The sequence below is a fragment of the Equus asinus genome, chromosome 20 (genome assembly GCF_041296235.1).
Source record: "Equus asinus isolate D_3611 breed Donkey chromosome 20, EquAss-T2T_v2, whole genome shotgun sequence".
Classification (NCBI taxonomy): domain Eukaryota; kingdom Metazoa; phylum Chordata; class Mammalia; order Perissodactyla; family Equidae; genus Equus; species Equus asinus.
Genome location: NC_091809.1, coordinates 111,976,920 through 111,993,421, shown reverse-complemented (window position 1 = coordinate 111,993,421; position 16,502 = coordinate 111,976,920). Strand labels below are relative to the sequence as shown.

Genomic DNA, 16,502 nt, shown 5'->3' with positions numbered 1-16,502 from the left:
AAAGAAATAGCATTGTTCAGAAGTTGGCAAAAAAGAATATAAACAGATCTTTGGTTAAGTGATGTGGAACCATTTTATTTGTTCCTGAGTTCTGAAAGTCCAGGTGGCAGGCAGCACTTGTGAACTTTTCACGTTAAGCGTTTGGAAACTAAGCATCCCCGTGGAGGTTTTGTTGCAGTGGGTTTTGCTTATTTCGATGGTGTTGAGGCCAGTAATTCTTTCCTTGGGTTGTGGGCTGAGCGTTGGCCACTAGGACATGAGCTTAATTTGTGGCTCTCAAAGAGACGGTTGTACTCAGCTCGAACATCTTGGATAAGCTGCCTTTCTGTACTGTAGGAACTCCTCAGTTTGCTGCTGGAAGCCACTGACTTGCCAAAAAATTATTTGGAAGTGGAAGCATTTAGCAAACAGGAAATACATAAAATGAACTGGCGTTCTCCCACTGATTTGCACAGTAGGCAAAATGCAAAGTACAATCCTCTTTCCATTACTGTGGTCTCCATTCCCCTAGGGAACAGGGCCAGGGTCAGGATGCATAGTAAAACTTTGTTGTAAAGCTGATGAGGAGAGGAAGAAAAACACTTGAGAATCTTCCTGAGGATAACATTGTGTGACAGTCGAGGGCCATGAATTTGATCCACAGTGGAACTGTGGTACTGTTAGGCATTTTGAAATATAAATTTCTGTCAGCCAGCAAACATGCTCAGAAATCTCCCATCTAAACAGACAGACTCCTTTGACACCACACCTTCCTGTGGGGAAGAGTTGTGCATACTGACTGGCTCCACTTTGCACTTCATCTTTTCTCTTGAACTCATTCTGGTTAGGCTGTGGTACCCCCACCTGTTAGTTCTTGTCAGGGGTCCATGATGACTTCTCTGTTGTCAATCCAGTGTTCAACTTTCCATCCTCATCTTACATGACCTGTTGTTAGTATTTGAAATAGTTCTCGAAATCTGGTTTCACTTAGTTTTTGGGACATCGCTCTCTCGAGGTTTTCTTCCTACCTTTCTGCTTCTTGTGAATTTCCTTGGTAGGTTCTTCCAAACGCTGGAGTAACTGAGGGTTCATATTTTAAACTTCTCTTGTTTGTGTAAGCTCGCACTTTATGTGACCTCATCCTGTCTCATGGTTTTAAATACTAACTCAACTCCTGAATTTTTATCAACTGCAGCCTCTTTCCTGAGCTTCAGAATCGTATATCTAATAGGATACTTAGTATCTCCACGTTAGTATATCATGGTCACCGTGAACTTAATATGTCCAAAACTGAACTCCTGATTTTCCTTCCCAAACTGGCTCCTCCCACACAAAAAGGCAACTCCATTCTTCTGCTTGCTCAGGTCGTCAACCTTGGAAGCATCCTTGACTCTCTTCCTCTTTCACCCACATCCAACGCATTAGCAAATCATGATGAGTTTATCTTCTAAATATAATCAGAATTAGACCACTTCTTGACACCGTCACTGCTGCCATCCTGGTGCAAAACAAGGTCATCTCTCTTGTTTTCTTGCAGTAACTTCTGAACTGCTCTTTCCCATCTTCTTACCTCCCTACCCTTCCACTGACTCTTTCCCACATAGCAGCTGAAATGATCCTTTTAATTCTGAGTAATGATGTTTCTCTTCTGCTTAAAGACCCAGTGGCTCCCCATCTCACTCCTATTAAAAGCCATAGGCCTTACGATGATCTAAAAGACCCTACATGATGGTTCTTGCTGCTGCTTGTTCTTGTAATTAGAGTTTTATTGGGGCACAGGCACGCTCATTGGTTTACGTGTCACTGAAACGGCAGAGCTGAGTGGCAGCAGAGACTCTAAGGCCTCTGAAGCTTGGGCTGTTTACTGTCTGGCCCTCCGCAGAGAAGGTTTGCTGAGCCTTGCTCTGGAAGCTAAGGCCTTGATGGCAGGGATTTGTTTTCACCGTGGCTGATTCCCCAGCACTTAAACTGCGACTCGGCATCTAACGGGCACTTAAACAACGCTTGACGGGTGGACAGGTGCACGTGTGAATAGGGCCTGACATATTTTCTCCTAGTGTCTACTCCACTTCTACGCGGTTTCTTCTACTAGTTTCTTCTGCAAACTTGCTCCCCAGTAACTGCATGGCGTTACTATTTTTCAGTAAGATGCGTGTACCTGTGGCCCACCACACCCTATGCTTCTGCTGAACTGGTCAATCTGGTCATTCTGGTCTTCATAGAAGACTTAGAAGCTAAGCTACTTCCCTGGTGGGGCTGCCTGACCACTTTCCATAATCTCAGTTGAAAGTTGTAGAAAATATTGGAGTGTCCCTGTTACTTTGTACCAGCAGAGCAGAGTGCTGACTAAATGTTTCTTTCCCTAAGTGATTTCTTTTCAGACTGGATGATATTTTTCAGCCATCCTTTTTTTTTTTTTCTTTTTGCTAAGGAAGATTAGCCCTGAGTTAACATCTGTGCCAATCCTCCTCTACTTTACATGTGGGATGCCTCCACAGCATGGCCGATGAGTCAAGTAGGTCTGTGCCTGAGATCTGAACCAGTGCACCCAGGCCGCCTAAACACAGTGCACGGAACTTAGCCACTAGGGCACCAGGCTGGCCCCCAAGCCCTTTTTTTAAGCAGACTAAAAATTCACCTGGCTCTGAATTGACCTATCAGTTTAGAGTACTCTGAACTTGGTCTAGTCTAAATCTTCTAAAGGAGTGGTGGAACTGAGGTGCCCTGGACCTCCATTTCTCTATTTTGAGGGACGTTTGGTGCGTGGAAATGCTGTGGGGGTTATTACAATGAAGGCTATGTTGCCCTGGTAACGTGCAGTTCCTACTAATTAGGTGTGTGGTAACGAAAGTCTCCCACATTTCCGTAGAAATGCGCATGGCTTCTGGACATATTTAACTACTATACAGGTAGTGTGTTCTTTTGATGCTATGATTGGTTGGCAGATTGGCGATGGATAAAGTTGTTACCTGTGGTTGATAAACTTCTCCTTTAAGTGTAAACTTCTGCTTTCCAGTGGTTGTTCCTTGCAAAATGAAGAATCATTTTTAAAATCTCTCAAATAATTAAAACTTTATTTATTGAGCTTCAGCTTCTCAACCATAGCAGCCACTTTGTATTGAAAATGGACATATTAACAGAAATAAGGTTATGGAGATTTCAGTATATTCCTGTAGTTAGAACACAGCAATTTTCTGCTGTTGTTACAGGAAACATACCTGTACTTGTTAGAAAAATTATGTGTTTTACTTTTATTATCAACTTATCAAAATATGAGCCCATTTAAAGCTTTTTGGTTCTTGATACCACAGGTTCCAGTGTTAGATACAAAAGGTGAAGTGTTCACAGGACAGTGGTGGTAGGTGAATAAGGAAGGAAGCACTTCCTACATGTTTCTTTTTGAATTATAGAGTATGTTAATGACAGCGTCATTATTTCAATTGGCAGAAATGTAAGAAATAGAGACAGTTTTACATTTCGGAAAGAACTGATTAAATGTTCTCAGGCTGCACTGGTGGTATAGTGTTCTTAAAAGGAGAACTTGGAAATGGGACAATATGCCAGTAATAAAGCTGTTTTACAACGTATTGGAAAATATTTAAATAAAACTGGTTGACAGACTGGAAAACAATCTAGCTAATTGGACAGCATTAGAAAACGGTCCCTTTCTGTGGTGAACATTGATAGCCCCTGGATGTGTCCTGTGTATTTAGGTTGCAGTTCAAATCCTTGAATATCCTAATGCTGTTTTTCTGTTTGTTTAAACGTTATTTACTTTAGCTAAAAGTCACAGCCATATGGTCCTCTATTACCACTTGTATTATAAACAGAAAAAGTACTTCTGAGTGGAGAGAGGAATCAGATTGCAAGGGCTCATTCATCATAAGCTGCTGATACACTAAATCCTTATGTCCTTTAGATGGAAGAGCTGCCTAATAATGTCACTTATCACAGCTCTGATAGCTAAATGAGGGCCTTGCTTTTTGCAGACTGTGGTGATAACACCCGTGCTGCACGTCCACTTCTCAGCAACGCTCCAGGGTAATCGGCCCGGGCGCGCTGCTCATGGCCTGATTGCGCTGATGTGCGGGACACGTGTTTACTCTCCTGCTAAAGTGAGGCTCGCTGTGGAGGTGACACGGCTGGCTCAGCCTGTAACTAACACAATGCTGAAGATAGATCTGACTTAGTGTTTACCATTCCGAGCTGTTTTTCTTCAGATGTTAACACTAAAGAATCATCTTTGAGGTCCCCACAACTTAAGCATTTTCTGAATGTCCTCTGATCGAATTTTCTAAGATCACGTGTTCAGAGTAATTTGATCTTAGTTTAACAGTAGCATGTAGTTTATAGCATTTTATTTTGTAGAAATGTGTTTTATATATGAGAGCTGCGTACTTCAAGGCTGCCTTGGTGACTGGGAGAAGTAAGGACTGAAATTGTAACTCGGCGCTCAGCGTGAGCGTCAGAGGCCGACTCCACCTCTGGTGGCAGTGCAGAGCGGGCACCCCAAGTGTCTCGTGGCTTCCTGATCAGATACAGGGTCTGCAGGAAAGCCGCTTTGACCCGGTGGAATATGTTCACGTCTTTTGAAATCAGCAGCTAAATGAAGTTCTTGTGTTACCACTGGGTAATTTTCTGTGACCTACTTAATCTTAGTCCATGAAAGCATTCTCACCCTCCCAGACTCCTCTGTACCTAAAATAAGAATGGAAAAGAGTAACAGACACAAAAGTCGGTGTGTGTGTTATCAAACAGTGGAAGATAGTAAATTGGCAAGAAAATACTGGCCCTACAGGCCATCGTTCTGCTAACTTAGATATGTGGGGGTGCTTTCCTCCTGGGTGGGAATTTTCATAACCACTTTAAGAAAACCCAGGGATCGTTCAGTTTGGCCCAGCTAGTGCCTGCCTCCCCACTAAACACACAGGCAGAGCCAGCAGGGAAAGGAGACAGAGTACTTAAAACTATAGGGTAATTTAAAATTCTCAGACACAACTTAGGATTCTGAGCTACTTGCTGTCCACTGTGGATGTCCATCTGGAACTCCGGAAGGGTTAGAGAAACCTTCTGTGGTCTGAAGAGACCTGAAATTTGACCTGACTTCCCTGTGTAGAGGGTCAGAGTGGGTGTAGGGACGTAGACTGAGGGGACTTCTGACCCCAAGTGCAAATGTACCCAACCCCAAACCAGTTGCAGCGTCAGGCACCCTCCTCCGTGAGGCCGCACCTCAGGAGCAGCAGGGACAGCTGGCCCCGGGGCCGAGAGGGAGGGCTGGGGAGAAGACTCAGCGGGCCTTCGCCTTTGGGAGGCTAGAGAGGAGGCACGGTTTGCCAGACCCTAACTTCCCAACTTCCCTTTGACTTTTATTTGGGTATGCATTCATTAATTCCACAAACATTTACTGAGCGCTATGTCAGGGCCGGCCCCACGTTAGAGCAGATCAAGTCCCTGCCTGCAGCACGGTCCAAGAGAACTTTCTGAAAAAACGGAGTATTCTGTCTCTCCTGTCCGCTCTGGTAGCCACCAGGCTCCTGTGGCTGTCGAGCACAGGACACGTGGCTAGCGTGTCTGAGGAAGTGAATTTTCCATTTTATGTAATTTATGAACTTGAATCAGCCGCGTGTGTTCCTGGTGGCTGCCGTACTGGACGGTACAGCTTTAGGGAACACGTGCAGTCGCGCTGGAGGAGCAGACGAGGAATTAGAAGATGGTGCAACAGAATCGTGTGCGGGGTGCCATGATGACACACGGAGGTCTTTATCCAGCTGGGGTGGCGAGGATTGTTCCGGACGGGAAGCAGACTCGAACTGACGCCCTCAGGGGGAAGTGGGAGTTGGCCACAGAAGCAGTGCGCTGGGCCATCCAGGAGGGAGAGTGCAGCCCTGTGCTTTGGGCACAGCTGCTGGAAGTAGGTCCCTCTGTCTGGAACATGGAGCGGGGAGGGGCGGAAAACAGGGCGGCTCGGTGCCTTGTGTGTCTCAGCAGGGGAATAACCTGGTCAGACTGTTTGTGAAAGATCACCCTGATGTCAGCACAGACTGAGGATGGTTTGGAGCAGGAGAGGCCAGAGGCTGGGAGGCCAATTAAGAGGCCCTGAGTAAGAATAACAGAGACGATAAGATTAAGACTGGAAGGCAGTACAGAGTCTGGAGAAAAGTTAAGGAACTACCTTACCTAGACAGGATTGGATGCTAGAAGACAGGGAACTGAAACTGCAGGCGCTCACTTGTACCGCACAGAGAAGCAGAGCCTGCTGTGTGGCCTGGCGGCCAGGGCCCTCTCTTCCCACTCTGACAAAGACGAAAGCTCACTGCTGATTCAGCAGAGCTCTTCCTGGCCTGCAGCCGGGTGCGCGTGTCACTGGAGGGTGAGGCATGTGCAGACACACACATGTATGTGTGTCTGCTTTAAAATTATCCAAGTAATACATGCTGGTCGCAAAAATGTAAATTTTGAAATATATAAAACCAAGTTTTGTGGGTTTAAGCATTTAAACACATTGCCCTGCAACTTACTTTTTTCACTGACTATATTTTTGTAAATCTTTCCAGTAGCTTTTTTGAACCAGCTGTCTAGTATTATGTAAGTAAACTATATTTTATTTAACCTCTGCCAGCTGAGGCATATTTATACTGTTGCTGAGTTTGAGATACAAGCAATGCCAGGGTGAACTTCCTTGTACTTTGTGCTGAATTTGGCAGATCTTTTCTAGAGATTCTGATGGGGAAAGGGTCAAAGGAAAGTCCTCAGGCGATGCCACTGAAGGGGACAATGGGGACAATGGTGGGGGCGCCAAAGGCACACTTGACCTTCATCAAAACTTTTAGTTCTCACCAAAAGGATTCTCTACTAGAGTTATGAAGGGTGCTTAAAAAATTTAAGACTTCAAAAAATTAGATATTTGCACTCTGCTTCTGGCAGTGATGGAGTAGCTGGTGCTGAACTTGCCCTCCTGCCATAAAGAACTAGAAAATTGGACAAAGTCTGTGAAACAACTGTTTTCAGACACGGCACAGCAGGTGGTACAAGACAGATCTCCGAGAAGGGAAACAAGGCAGGCCTCCACTTGCTCCGGCTTCTGCCTGAGGCCGTTTGGCAAGGAGCCCGAGGGACTGTGGAAAGCACAGCAGTCTCGCTGCGTTGAGGAGGCAGAGACTAGGGTAGATGGAAGTTTAAGTTTTGGAAGTTATAGGTCAAACCACCAGGGGGGACAGAGCTGCGGAAGGACCTCCAGAAATCGACAGGGGTACTCTCTTGGCCTTTGGGCTGACACTCAGTTGTGCCTGCGAAGAGACCCCACAGGGAACAAGTAGCGGGGCTGAGCGGTTCCTGAGCTCACACAGGGCCGAGACGCGCCGAGTGGACAGGCCTCAGGACTCCCTGGAGCGTTCAGCAGAGACCCCGGGAGACCGATGGCTAAGGAAGCCCCTAGGTGTGGTATGAGATGGACCCCACCGAACGAGCTGACAGACAAGGCCCGAAAGGAAGAAGCTGATGCACAGCTGACCCAACTGAGTGTCCCGCTCAGTCACAAACCACAAACCAGGGAGGAAAACGTCAGTTACGGACATCCAGAAATGAGAATGGGATTAACAGGCATGTGCTCTAAAATACCAATTCTAATATTTTTCAAGAATTTAGAGGATGAACATAATGAGGAAAGAAATGGTAAACATAAAAAAGAACAAAGTGAAATTTCAAAAATACATTGGTCTTTACAGTAGATTAGAAACAGCAAAAGAAAAGATCCCAGACTGGGAGGAAATATTTGCAATACCTGTCAGAGGACTTGTACTCAAGGTAGATGAAGGATTCTGAAAATGAGTAATAAGAAAAACAACTCATTTCAAAAATGGGCAAAATGTTTTAATACACATTTCACAAAAGATACACTAGCCACAAGAAAAAATGCTCATCAGAGAAATGCACACGAGAACCACAGTGTGATACCAGTAGCCTACTAGCACAGCAGGAACTTCAAAAACAGAAAATGCCAGGGTTGTGGAGCACAGGAACACTTGTACATCGCTGCTGGGGGTGTGAATGGTGTCAGCACTTTGAAGAGTTTAAGGTTAAGCATTAATTCATGACCCAGAAATTCTACCCCCAGGTATTTACTGAAAAGAAGTGGACGTACACATGAATGTTCATGGTGCTTTATTTGTAACAGCCCAAAACTGCAGACAGCTCAGATATCCATCAACAGATTCATGGATAAACATTGTGATTTACAACATAATACCACTCAGCAGTAAAAGGGAATGAATGACCAATACTTAGAACATGGGTTAATCATAAAAAATTATTGAGCAAAAGCTAGATACAAAGTAGTCTGTACTGTGCAATCTCATGTATGTGAATTTTAGGAACAGGTAAAACTAGTCTTGAGTAACAGAAAACAGATCACTCATCGCCTGCGACCAGGTGCAGGGGTGGGCCGTTGACTGGCGCGATAGAAAGATTCTACACCTTGATGGTGGTTGGTGGTCACGTAGCTGTGCCCATTTTTCAAACTAGCGTCAGAACTTAAACGAGCGCGTCACACTGGGTCTAAAGTGTACCTCTGTGAAATTGGTTTCTCAAGTGTCCACCGTACCCCACACCGGAAATAAGTATGTTCCAAAAGTGGAATAATTTCAATCATCATGAGATGTTTACTGGGAAACTGAGCAGCTGACAGAGAGCTAGGTCAGTGAAGGAGCTGCTTGATTTTAAAAGACCCGCTAAACTTAGAGGTTTTCCTGCTCACAGAGCAGCTTCACTAGAGGAAAGGCACCCTCACTGATGAGCTGGGCCCCGACCGTGTCCCTCACATCAAGGACTGAGCCCGAGATGGAGTTACCCCTCAGTGCCTGTGGGGGCACAGGCTGCTCGGCGTGTGGGCTTCACCAGAGGTGGCATATCCCATATCCGAGCCCCCTGCCGCCACTTCAGTGAAGTATCTGTAACAGACTTCACGGGTCATTTTAAGGATCAAATGAGTGCTTTTTTAAGTTAAATAAACCGGAAGGTCTGTGTACACACTAGTGTGTGTCACTCTTCGTTGCTCCCTTCGCCCCTGCAACCAGGGACCAAGAGTCGGCAGCCTCCAGAGGCTTCGGGGATGTGTTTGGGGTTTCTCTGAGCAGATTCCTTTCTGTGCTTGTTAATTATACGAGCTAATACTTCATCACTGCGTTTAGCTGACATGGAAGAAATGTCAGTCGTAACTGCCACCAGTGACTGCACTTGTCAAGAATTTCTACTTATTAAGATTAATCAATTATTTGAGTTCCAACTTTGGTTTATAAAGAATTAAGATCATGACATGATTACTGTGTGTAGGCTTATTCTGTCATAAAGTAGTAAGACTTATATAGAAGCCACTCAGGTAATAGGATGTCATAATCAGGGACCCCCCAAGCAAGGCCGCCTTTACTATGCGAAGTACTCTAAACAATGGGAGGGTTTGGAGTGGGTGGCAGGGCTGGGAGAGCCGCATGGAGAAATGGCGTGTACCTTGGGTCCTGGCCTCTGGTCAATGGGATGGGCAAAGAAAGATCTTCCTTGATTGTTAGTATGTTGCCCTATTGGTTTTTAGAATTTTTTTTCTCTCCTTTTGCTTTTACTGGTGTCTCTAACTTTATGATTTTATTTAACCATTCATATATATTACCTGTTTTTAGAACTCAGGAACAAACATATTATTAAGGAGAAACTATGGAAATTTGGACATGAAAGATGTTCACATTATAGCTTCTCCTAAGGCAGTAATTCAGGCTAATGTTAATGACACATGGATTTCCAAATAACACTATTTTGTTCTTCTTTCATTTATGACCTGGGATGTACTCATTTCTCTACTTGAGCAGTCGTATGCTTCACTGCACACAATCTACTTATTACACAGCTAGGAACTAGACTTGCTATTGGCCCTAGAACCTATGACTAGTTCCACTAATAGAAGTGAGTGAGCCTACAGTATCTGATAGTCTTTCAGGAAACTCAGGTCCTTTCTCTACAAATAGAGAGATTTAACATTTAAGTGTATCTAAATGAAAATAACTAACTTGATTCATTCTTGGCAAATATTCTACGTGATAATCTCTGATGTAAAGTAAAATTCAAATTTTACGTGCTTGTGTATTTTTCCAAAAGGTAATACGGGGCAGGGGTGGGTAGAACGAATAGGTGGATGACAGAGATTTCTAAGGCAGAGGAAACCCTCTGTATGATACTACAGTGGTGGATTCGTGTCATTTGTTCACACCCATAGAATGGACAGCACCAAGAGTGAACCCTAACTATGGACTTTGGGTGATTATGACGTCAATGTACGTTCATCCTTGGTAACCAATGTGCCATCTGGTGGGGGATGTCGATAATGGGGGAGGATGTGCTTGTGTGGGGAAGAGGTATATGGGAAATCTCTGTGCCTCCCTCTCAATTGTGCTGTCAACCCAAAACTGCTCTTAAAACAAGTCTTTTTTAAAAAAAAAAAAAAGGAATTTGTGACATTTAAAAACAAATGCAGTCATTTCTTACTAAACCCAATAGGAATATTTTTCTTCACATAAAGTTTCCAATACCTACTCAAAATAATAGTGAAAATTAATTCCTTCTCAATAGATCATTTTGATCTGGCCAATAATTCAACTTTCTTGGGTAACAAAAACTGTGAAATGAAAACTTTGAAAATGCTACTTTAAAGCCTGCTGCTGGAGAGTAATGTTTTAAATTTATATTAAACCAATGTTACTGGGCAAACGTCTCAGACCACAGAAGGCGTTTTTAAGTCGTGTTTTGTTCTAAACACACTTGTGATTGTCACTGAGTAAACATTTACACTGATGCTATTTACCAGTTAAGATATAGGACGTATAGGAGTTAGGGTCTTTCATTTGTCAGAAGGTCACCATCATTAATTTTACAACTGATGATTTCATAATAGGTCTTGCTAGTTCTTGGTCATTACTGAAGTATAATGCATTGAAGATACAGCCTGTACAAAGGCAGAATGGGGATCTTAATTAGAATTCTGACAAGCCCACTCCAATAAAATGATGAGATTCTGTGTAATTGATGTCACAACCAATTACCGTGCAGTTCATCACGAGCGTTGGAAGAGGCCTGGCCTTGGTACTGGCCCCAGGATGTGGCTGAGCAGTGGCTGCCCTGCTTGTGCTGTTACGGAGACAGGAGGTACATTTCCAGTCAGCATCCTGATGGCCTCTTTTGAAGTCTATTAAATTAATGACCCTGTCATACTGTTTTATCTCTTATAACCTCAAGTTTGGGGTTTGCGTAACAAATTGTTTGGGAACCATGTGGCAAAAGATAGGTGCTTTAAAAAGTTGAAACCTTAATATTTATAAAAGTTATTTTATTGTGCAAGAAATAAAAGCAGAAATGCAAATCACACAGTTTGTGTATATTTTATAAAAGGAACTTTAGGATATTTCTCCCTACCTCCAAAAGCCATGGTTCTTTTTTTATAGTTCCCAGGTTCGCTTTTTCTTTTTCAAAGCTGCTTCTCTTCTCCAATTCTAGGTGCCAACAGGTCACGTCTGGTTAGAAGGTGACAACCTACAGAATTCTACAGATTCCAGGTACTATGGACCTGTTCCCTACGGACTAATAAGAGGACGCATCTTCTTTAAGGTATTGTGTTCTGCTTAAAATGTAGGCTTGCTTTTTTGAGCTGGAAAAAAAGTCTCTTTCAAAATGAACTGTGAACTCATCTTCAGGTTGTCAGTGGACTTACTGTTGCAAAGACTACATTTTATGAACATACCGGCCTTCATAACTATAAACCCTACCGCTACCCCACTGAGATGGGTAATTGAGAATAATTTCTCGTCTGATAATAAAGTTTAAACTACCTTAGTTGTAGCATAAGAAGCCTTTACCTTGAATTTCCAAAAATTTCTCTCTCACCCAACTTTTCAACCGTATTTCTATCCCTGGCACATATCCGTATGTGTTTGCAGAGGAGCCTCTGGAGTCACGCTGCCGGACACGACGAGTGTCACAGTGTGTTCAGCGCAGAATTCTGAGGAGGGATTCTGTTTTCACTGGCTCCTCTTTGTCATAAGTAGTAAGGAGAGAAACAGACCCGAGCACATGGGCAGTTGGATAGTTTACAAGAGTCTTTACACTTGAGCAGATGTTATATTCAAGTACTTAGATTGGAGAGTTTTAGTAAAAGAAAACAGACATATTCACACACTACAGATATAATTTCTTGTAAACCGTTCGAATGCTCCAGACTTTAGAGTTTAAATATGTACATCCACACCCACACACGTTTACTTTTAAAGTAGTATTTTGATGCAGAAAAGCTGTTCTTGACTGAAGAAGCAGGAGAACGTGCTTAATTACCTGCCCTAGAGAAACGGGGTGAATGAGAGAAGGGGAAGCGACAATGCTGCACCATTGCTTTCGTTAACTGTCTTCAACCCCCTTCGATTTCACAGATTTGGCCCCTGAGTGACTTTGGATTTCTGCGTGACAGCCCTAATGGCCACCGATCTCCCGGTGATTAGCGAGCCTTTCTTCTTCTGACTTGATTACTGTCTCCTGCTCAAGTGACTTTATTATTGCCACTGAAACCATGTATTTACTAATAAACTATTTGCTATTCAGTTTATTTTTAATTGTTAAATGTAAAGAATAAGCAACACACACTCTGCAACCTGTATTAGTTCAAAATATATGAATAAAAAGGTAATCCAAAGTCAGTCATCTAAATTTTATGATATAAAAATATTTTTAGGGGGAAAACCTGGATGACCACCTCACTTTTGAAGGTTTGGCTCTATAGGTATAACGAAAGTAGTCTACTCCTCTTGAATATGCCTCAGACTTTAACTGCATCTGCAAGTCAGAATAGTCACTAGTCTTATCCATGCAATCCAACGATCAACACCCAGAGTTCAACCTTGTCAAAAGCTGCTCAGTCAGATGCCTGGCTCACTCATCTGAAAGTGAGAAAGTGAGGAAGTTTCAGTGATCCTATAAAGGAAAGGATTCCGTAACGTTTTTTAAATGAGTTCTGACTTACACTGTACATAGAATATTAATACAGAAAAATAAAACCTTTACAGTTTGCTATGATCAGTAAGAGTCCAATTCATCTTAGCAGCAATGCAGTGGTTCCTTATCCATAAATATAGGCATTAGCATTGTATTTTAATACTGAAAAATAAAAAGGAAAGTAATGCACCTGTTGCAATTTTTTTTTTAAAGCTACCATTTTCTAAATTACGCTTTAAGTTCAAAATGGCAGTGTCCCAGAGCTTACTCCCTTTAACATAGCCCCATGAAGAATCTGGAAACGTAGTGCCAGTATTGGACCTACTATGTGCCACTCTGCCTTCTGTCTTAACTCGGAGAATTTCGTGAGCTCACTCAGCCTTCATCATGGAGAAGGAGGCTCACATGTCCTCCCAGAGATTCTAATTTAATCCCAATGACCTAAGAACTTGAGGCAGCTGGACGACAGGCCTCTAACTTTAGCAGCTGGAAACAGCTTTAGAAACTCAGTGACTGCAGTCAGGCGTCCTTAAATGACAGGGATGTGTTCTGAGAAATGTGTCATTAGGTGATCTTATCCTTGTGCAACATCACAGCGTGCACTTCCACACACCTAGATGGTACAGCCTAATACACACTGAAGCTACATGGTACTAATCTTAGGGGATCACCGTAAATGTGGTCCGTTGTTGACTGAAATGTTGCCATGTGGCGCCCGACTGTAGAAAGGAATGTATATTGTGACCCATTAAAGAGGAGACATGCTTATTTGTAGAAAAGGAAAATTCTTATTTTGTACGAAGGAGAAAACAAACCAATAACAGAGTTCTCAGATGGGAATTCACTAAATATAATTTATAATCCAAATCCCTTTATCTGGTGACTTGTAAATACAAATTATAAATAACTAAATTAATTTTCTATTAGTCTGGGGTGGCGTTCGCTCGACAATCTTATATTTTCTGTGCAAATAACAGAGCTGACAAAAAAGGAATCCTACTTCTTTATCAGCTGTGCACCTTTGCTTGAAAGGACAAAGCTGGCGTGAACACACAGTTAAAGGCTTCCATTTACTAAACCATTTCAGCTGCGATGAAGGAGTTCTACAATTAGTGAGCACGTATCACAAGAAATCAGGGTGACTTCTTCTGCTTCATCCTTGGAAACACGGTATTTTCCACCACATCGGCAACTCAGAGAAAAAGAGTGATCATCTGCAAAGAAAACAAAATATTGCTTCAAAAGCTTACAAGTAATTACTTTAACACCTTATTCCAAAGAAACTGGAAAACAAAAGCAGCTCAGCAAATATAAAATGCATCTAAATGAGAACTTGAGAAAATTTCTTGTCTAGGGGCAGCGTTTCTAAAAATTATCTACCAAAGGATCTGTATCTGTAGGAGAGGGGACTGAAGCCATGAACCAACAGTCCAGAGATCTGGGGGAGAGCAGATGCTCCAAAGCAACCCATGACGTTTATCTCAAGTCTTCTGTTATTATTTTTCATATAAATTGTACATTATTCTCAACAATGTGTTAGTCTAAAATATTACAGTGAAGGAAAAAGGAAAACAGCCATACCTGTCTTACTGTTAAGGAGCACACTTTTGCCTGGAACATATCCTTTTAGAGAAAACTCTGCTAACTTACCATCTGTTCTGCTACCACGCTATTTCAAGAACCCTCACTCGAATATGTAAACACACACTATGGCGTTTTTCTTTGGTCTGATTTGTGAATAACAGGACAATCAGTGGAGTGAGATGCCCAAAGTGGGCAACGTGGTGCCACGCTTAGCTTAATGGTGGGGATTTTATTCAGTGTATCATCTTCCTGGGAAGTTGAAACGCTCGTGTCCTTTAACTGAAAGAACCTCTGATCCACTGGTCATTCCAGTTTACTGTCACTGAGAAGTCACTGTCAAAGAAAAATAGTTACTGGGGCTGGTCGGGTGACATAGTGATCAAGTTTGTGCACTCCACTTCAGTGGCCCAGGGTTTGCCTGTTTGGATCCCAGATGCAGACCTACACACTGCTCATCAAGCCATGCTGTGGCAGGGGTCCCACATAAAATAGGGGTAGGTGGGCATGGATGTTAGCTCAGGGCCAATCTTCCTCAGAAAAATCAAATAATTACTGATCACATTATTTTACTACTGTCATAATTTTTTTTTTTTGAGGAAGATTAGCTCTGAGCTAACATCTGCCAATCCTCTTTTTGCTGAGGAAGACTGGCCCTGAGCTAACATCTATACCCATCTTCCTCTACTTTATATGTGGGACGCCTACCACAGCATGGCTTGTCAAGCGGTGCCATGTCCGCACCCGGGATCCAAACCAGCAAACCCCGGGCCACCAAGAAGCAGAACATACGCACTTAACCACTGTGTCACTGGGTCAGCCCCACTACTGTCATACTTTTTTATTAGAAATAAATGAACTAAGCCTTAGAAGACACGATTTCCTGCCATCAGATATCTTCAATCAATTCTCAAACTTCATTTTTTAACACTTAGAGCTCATCATAGCCAGTAAAATAAGAATGAAAGAAAGTGGGAAGAAAGAAGAAAAGAGAAATTCAATTGCTTTGTATTTGTTCTCTAATCAAGTTCAGCCTTGGAAAAATTAGCAATTAAATAAGCCAACTTTACGTGTTTTTTTTTTTTTTAAATCAGTAAGGAAAATGTGAATTCATTCACCCAATCCTGATTTTTATTTTTCACCACAATGCCTTTTTCTCCATAAAGAAAAATAATCTTGAATTAAAAAATGTTAGCATCTTTCCTGAGCCAACATATATATGTAGTGGAGCATGCTTTCAAAGTGAATTGTTTTGTTTTTAAATTGTCTAAAAATGTACATATTCTAAGCACTGGTTTCCTTAAGCTAAATCTCCCTCTTGTGTTTTTGCCACCTCAGCAAACACTGAGAAACAATGAGGTGACGTGCTCGTCAGATGCAGAGGCCACCACGGGCCACCGTGGATTTTTGTCGTAGATGATTCCAAAAGTTAATGCTCACTAAAAATGCACATCTTGCTCAATTTCTTCTTATATTATTCTACAATCACCTAACTCAGTGATTATCTTCACAGAACTCATTTAAAATATACCAAGTGAAGCCAAACGAAACAACCAAGTTGCACACCGACCAACTAGAAGGGGAAACGGGAACTTCAGTCTCACAAGTTCTGCGGGGCTGCCTTTTAAGCGTAATCAGATGCATCATTTTACAGTGTCCCTGGATCAAGAAGCTGATGGGTTTACTTTAGGGGGTCTCAAGGACACCAGCATGCTTCTGATAACACCTGTACGTTGTGGATTTCCTTCAGTGTCTTGGCATTTTCACTTGTATCAGAAAGCTTATATACTTGTTGAGTGAACAGATGCTTGAACCAGAATCCATATTCTTAATTTAAAATAAAATCTTATATTAATTATATTTTTAAAGGGTTACTGAAGAAGGAAAAATTCTAAAAACCAGTTTTCACATTATCAGGAATCATC

General features: G+C 42.5%; 2 protein-coding genes across 26 annotated transcripts in view; one reads left to right on the top strand and one right to left on the bottom strand.

The window, feature by feature from the left end:
* Positions 1 to 12,610, top strand: part of IMMP1L (inner mitochondrial membrane peptidase subunit 1) — a 69,976-nt gene extending 57,366 nt beyond the window's left edge. For all 24 annotated transcript variants that reach the window (XM_014863234.3, XM_070491421.1, XM_070491413.1 and 21 more), the window contains 2 exons: positions 11,512 to 11,622; positions 12,438 to 12,610. In XM_014863234.3, the coding sequence (XP_014718720.1) occupies positions 11,512 to 11,622; positions 12,438 to 12,506 (180 nt within the window). In that variant the 3' untranslated portion in view covers positions 12,507 to 12,610. The remainder of the gene's footprint in view (positions 1 to 11,511; positions 11,623 to 12,437) is intronic.
* A 1,151-nt stretch (positions 12,611 to 13,761) lies between these two features.
* DNAJC24 (DnaJ heat shock protein family (Hsp40) member C24) overlaps positions 13,762 to 16,502 on the bottom strand; it is a 54,436-nt gene continuing 51,695 nt past the window's right edge. For both annotated transcript variants that reach the window (XM_070491428.1, XM_070491429.1), the window contains one exon: positions 13,762 to 14,210. In XM_070491428.1, the coding sequence (XP_070347529.1) occupies positions 14,080 to 14,210 (131 nt within the window). In that variant the 3' untranslated portion in view covers positions 13,762 to 14,079. The remainder of the gene's footprint in view (positions 14,211 to 16,502) is intronic.